The sequence below is a fragment of the Urtica dioica genome, chromosome 4 (genome assembly GCF_054948205.1).
Source record: "Urtica dioica subsp. dioica isolate 48M chromosome 4, U.dioica_male_clone48M_v1_H2, whole genome shotgun sequence".
Classification (NCBI taxonomy): domain Eukaryota; kingdom Viridiplantae; phylum Streptophyta; class Magnoliopsida; order Rosales; family Urticaceae; genus Urtica; species Urtica dioica.
Window position 1 is genome coordinate 26,842,756 of NC_142759.1, and position 5,654 is coordinate 26,848,409.

At 34.2% G+C, this 5,654-nt stretch overlaps 1 protein-coding gene across 1 annotated transcript; it reads left to right on the forward strand.

Moving 5' to 3' along the window:
* The first annotated feature begins 2,391 nt into the window (after positions 1 to 2,391).
* LOC149401435 (persulfide dioxygenase ETHE1 homolog, mitochondrial-like) lies at positions 2,392 to 5,281 on the forward strand. The gene is made up of 9 exons (XM_089613258.1): positions 2,392 to 2,721; positions 2,927 to 3,055; positions 3,180 to 3,287; positions 3,689 to 3,823; positions 4,126 to 4,167; positions 4,279 to 4,338; positions 4,429 to 4,482; positions 4,863 to 4,887; positions 4,997 to 5,281. Exons 1-9 carry the CDS (start codon positions 2,512 to 2,514, stop codon positions 5,083 to 5,085), a joined length of 852 nt encoding a protein of 283 aa, XP_089469384.1. The 5' UTR covers positions 2,392 to 2,511; the 3' UTR covers positions 5,086 to 5,281.
* The last annotated feature ends 373 nt before the right edge of the window (positions 5,282 to 5,654 follow it).

A 5,654-nucleotide genomic window follows, 5' to 3' on the forward strand; every position in this document is an offset into this window, starting at 1 on the left:
CTCCTGGCTCGGATGACCTTTAGTCTTCAGCTGTACGTGAACCTTCAATCACGAGAACACAAAACCCAACTCTCACAGACACTCAATCTTTGTGGAATAGTGTTTGAGAGACTACACCGCTTATCACCAAAACACACAGCCTCCCAGTCCGCCGGTCTTGCACGTCTAAGAGCTCCGAGTGTTTGATGAAAAAACGTCTAGACTGCTAAGGGGGAGCGCATGACTTTTATAGCAACTGTACACTCCTGGAAAGTATCTCGGGTTTCCTTACCCGGCCTCAAGCGAATATCATAAAGTAAAGACTCCAGCGAGGCGAATATTGAGGAGTGAAGACAGCAGCGAGAGATATCTTGTAATGAATGCACCAGCAAGGCAGATATCTCGTAATGAATACATCAGCGAGGCAATAACTCAGCAAAAAGTCACCAGCGAAGCAAACTGATAAAAACTGGAACACAAAACCCAACTCTCACAGACACTCAATCTTTGTGGAATAGTGTTTGAGAGACTACACCGCTTATCACCAAAACACACAGCCTCCCAGTCCGCCGGTCTTGCACGTCTAAGAGCTCCGAGTGTTTGATGAAAAAACGTCCAGACTGCTAAGGGGGAGCGCATGACTTTCATAGCAGCTGTACAGTCCTGGAAAGTATCTCGGGTTTCCTTACCCGGCCTCAAGCGAATATCATAAAGTAAAGACTCCAGCGAGGCGAATATTGAGGAGTGAAGACAGCAGCGAGAGATATCTTATAATGAATGCACCAGCAAGGCAGATATCTCGTAATGAATACAGCAGCGAGGCAATAACTCAGCAAAAAGTCACCAGCGAAGCAAACTGATAAAAACTGGAAACTTGCCTGAAAAAGAGTCTGCACACTGGAGGAAAGATGTCATACCAGAAGATGAAACATAACAACTGACATCTTTCCACACATCTTGCACTAAAAAATAAAGCCAATAAAAAAACGTATCAACATGAAGGTTTTTATTTTTTATTTTTTATGATACAGTATAAAATGTAGGGTATTATTGCATTACTTTTTCAAAATTGTGGGGTTTAGTAATATTTTCACAAGAAACAAAGAAGAAGAAAAAATGAAATATTATTATTATTATCATTGCTTTCTAATAGGACAGGAACAAGAAAATAAAGCCCCACTAAAATACAAAACAAGCCAATCCAACAACAAACTAATGATCGAAGTACTGTGACTGTTATCGTTTGTAGACCCACAAATTTTGCTGAAAAAAAATTGGTGGAGAAAGAAGAGTTCAGAGGAGAAAGGAGAGAGACGAAGAGTAGAAGAGATGATTTGTTGAAAAATTAAAATACAATGACCAAAAAGCATTTAATATGATTCAAATTTCAAAATATATTATTACAGAATGCTTTGTGGTACTACTTGTATTATTACTACTTAATATTATATTTATTAATAAGTACTAGTTGTTTAGTACTACTATTGTTACCCTAATATACTAATGCTACTATGAAATAAAATAAGAATTTTAAAAGGAAAAAGATCATCATTGATTTATATACATTATGATAAAAAAAAATTATATTATATATTAAACTACATTTTATTACATAAATAAATAAAAAATAATACTGCATATTAAACTACATTTTAAATTCTATATATTTTATAAGGTCAAAAAATTAGAAGATATATATATATATATATATATATATATATATATATATAATATGTTACATTATTTCCGTTTGATTTTCTATCGGTATGTCGGTTTTTCATAAAAAAAAAACGGCATTTGAAAACTGTATTTTATTTGTCATTTATCAAATTTTTTCTATTCGATTTTTCGTCGACGTGTCGAAGCTCGAAATGACAACGAAAACAATATTTCGAAATTTGGAGTCAACTCAAGAAAACGATTTCGAACTTTGGAGTAAACTCAAGGAAACTATTTTTTTTTCTGGCTCTGAATAAAGGAAACGAATTTAAGGGGTTGTTTGGTAGTTAACTCAAAAAGTTTTTGTTTTCTATTTTCTAATTTTTGTAGTTGTACTGAAAAATTATTTTGCAGTTGTTTTCAAAAAGCTGTTTGGTACAGTTTTCATTTTTGTTTTTGAGAAAGTGAAAAAACTGAAAAAAGTGTTTGGTATAGTTTTCATTTTTGTTTTTGAAAGAATGAAAAGAGAAGATGAGGTGAATGATGAGAGAAGAGAAGAAAAAATTTCCAAAAACACATTTTATTTGTTTTCAGTTTTCTTTACTTTTTTACAAAACAACTTCAAAAATTTTTAAATTTTTTTCCCGAAAACAACTTACCAAACACATTTTCCAATTTTGTTTCATATTTTCGCTTCTTGAAAACTCAAAAACAGTTTTTGAGTTGATAACCAGACATCCTAAATGACTGACTCGTCATTCATGAATCACGATCATGGAATTTTCACTCCTCACCTCAGCACGAACTTAATAAACATTCATATGCGGCAACTATAGTATATATTAAATTATTTACAACAACAAGAAACTAACAATGCTGGCGAAATTTGGGGTCATAATCTCAAAACCCCTCTTTCTGCGATCGATTCACATTCAGAGTCGTCGGGTAGCGAAAATGAGATCCTCGGATGAAACGACGTCGTTTTCACCTCCGAGGCTTTTGTTTAGACAGCTCTTCGAGAAGGACTCGTCCACCTACACTTACCTTCTCGCCGATCTCTCTCATCCTGATAAACCCGCTCTGGTAATTTCTCTCACCGACTCATTGTCGTTTTTACGTTCCTTTGCGTTGTTTGGCGTGTTGATCTCGATCGAATTGACCTTGATTATACTGTGCAGAGAAATTATTCCTTTCGTTTGATTATATAGGCTTTGGATTGTGCAGTATTTATTTGTAATTATCAATGATCTTAGTCTGACTAAGGATGGTCTTGTGAGTGATTTTTCAGTTGATTGATCCTGTGGACAAGACAGTTGACAGAGACTTGTCTCTCATTCAAGAATTGGGGCTTAAGCTTGTATACGCGATGAACACTCATGTCCACGCCGATCACATCACCGGGACTGGTCTCATTAAGGTTTGTCCACACACTACTCTTTCGCTTGACTCAGAACTTGTGATTCTTTGAAATCGTATGATCATTGTAATTTTTTATCTTTTGGGATTTTGATTGATAATTGAAACGCAATTAATTTGAGCAGGGCAAAGTGTCGGGCGTGAAGTCAGTGATTTCTAAAGCAAGTGGTTCAAAAGCTGATGTTCTAGCCGAACCGGGTGATAAAATCCATTTTGGGGGTCTTTCCCTCGAGGTAATTAAGGATGATGAAAGTCAGATCATTACTCTCTTTAATCCTCGGGAGTTGCAGGGTTTTAGCTTTGCTTTAATAGGAGTAAACGTCAAGAATGTGAACCAATAAGAGCAACGTTGCTGAATTCGACATAGTGTTATATGAACGTAGGCTCAAATTTTCACACCTCTTAACCCTTGGTGCCAATTACATGATGATGTTAGAAAAGAGAAATATGAAATGGTGTAGAAAGGTAAACATAGGATAAGGTTACATTTCAGAACTAGATACACGTTGTTAATGAATAGTTGGGCTTGTGGTTTTCGATTGTCGTAAAGAGAGGCTTGGCAAAAGTGATTTATGATAATGACATTTAGTCTTTATTGCTGAATTGCCAACAAAGAGGCTGTATTTGGATGCAGGTTCGTGCTACTCCGGGCCACACACAGGGCTGCGTTACTTACGTTACAGGTGATGAATCGTACCAGCCTCGCCCTAGAATGGCATTCACCGGAGATGCTGTGCTGATTCGTGGATGTGGAAGGACCGACTTTCAGGTACGCTTGATTATTTGGATTTTCATATCGCTCACAAAATTTGAAATTTTTGGGTTATTTGACTGTACATTCTCGGTTTTCTTGTTTCAGCAATATTGCTTCCTATTTTCTTCCGCCAAACACTTTTAACGTGTTTGAAATATTTTTTAATATGTTACACTGCATGTTTGGTTAAAATGAAATGGGATTAGGGGATTTTTTATTTTTTATTTTATTTATTATTATTTTTTTTTTTTGTAGCAATGTATTTCATGAGAAACATCAATACTTGTGAGGTTTTAACATAGCTACGTCTTTTGCAGGGTGGAAGTTCAGAGCAGCTCTACAAATCTGTGCATTCACAGGCATGAAAAATGATATTTATAAATATGTTATGAAGCATTTTTAGATAATTTTTAATTAAACAAATTTTGAAAAAAGATTATATACATATGGCACATACGTTATGGAGGCAGATTTTTACATTGCCGAAAGAGACGTTGATCTATCCTGCTCATGACTACAAAGGATTCACTGTGAGTACAAAATGAAACTTTTATCAATCACATCTTTTTCTTTGTCCATAAATATGTGTCTTCTTATGTGAAAAAGGTTACTAATTGCAGGTAAGCACCGTGGGAGAAGAGATGCTTTACAATCCCCGGTTAACAAAAAATGAGGTATAACCTACGACATAATTATTAATATATATATATATATATATATATATATATATATATATATATACTATGCATGTGTTTTCCCCCGCAATGATGAAATAATCCTTATGTGAATTGTTACAACTTCAATGTGTTTCAATCCAATCATATGTAAATATATATATATATATATATATATATATATATAGAGAGAGAGAGAGAGAGAGAGAGAGATATTTTCTTTTGGGCATAAGTTATGTTTTTTTTTCCTGATGCATCAAAAAATTTGAAATAAATCTCCCTGGTTTATCAACAAAGCAGAGGAAACAAAAGTACATGGTTTTCAGGCATTTTGATTGACAAACGTTTAATTATTATGATACTTTATGTTTATTTTGTAGGAGTCGTTCAAGCAAATCATGGAAAGTAAGTATTCAGTTTTTAGTTTTACTAGATTTTGTATGTCACATACAGTAATACAATTTAGTGAATGGTTTACTAACTTATAGTAGTGCTATAATAATTATTTCATCAGATCTGAATCTCCCGTACCCGAAGATGATAGATATGGCCGTGCCGGCAAATATGGTTTGTGGATTGCAAGATATAACACCTAAAGTCTAATGAGCTAAAGAAGCTTTCTTCCAAAATTTCAGCCAGAATTTGACCACATTCTGCTGGTAATTCTGTGTTATGTATAAAAGCATTCTCTATATCATAATAAAAAAATATATCATCAATGAATAAATGCCTAAACAATGGCCAAAGTGTACAATGGAATGGAAAAACATACTGGATAAAGGGTTTTTTTTTTTTTTTTTTTTTTTTTTTTCTGATAAGAGAATTACTATCTCTGATTCCACAGCGACATATGTCCTTATTGATCATTTACTAGGCTTTGTCAACATGTGCAATGAAAAGGGCCCTTAACAAATAAGCTTTCACATCACTTCACGGGTTCATGTACAATCATTGAATAGTCCATAATAAAATAAAGCAGGTCTCATGTCTTTCATTATGAGAGTTTTGGTTGGTGATATGTCTTCGTGTTTGTGAACCAAAAATATCCCCAAGTGACTAGTGAGATCAATATTTTAAGAACAAATAAAAACTAAGACAAGTAGTTTGGGATTCGAAAATAGAAGGAAGAAGAAAAAGTATTTTTGCTTCCAATCCTATATTTTTTTTGGCCC

Excerpts from the sequence above, each read along its gene's own strand:
- LOC149401435 (XM_089613258.1), top strand. The coding sequence starts at position 2,512 with ATGCTGGCGAAATTTGGGGTCATAATCTCAAAACCCCTCTTTCTGCGA. Across the intron at positions 4,168-4,278 it reads ACAAATCTGTGCATTCACAG|ATTTTTACATTGCCGAAAGA; the intron begins GCATGAAAAATG and ends TTATGGAGGCAG. Across the intron at positions 4,888-4,996 it reads GTTCAAGCAAATCATGGAAA|ATCTGAATCTCCCGTACCCG; the intron begins GTAAGTATTCAG and ends TTATTTCATCAG.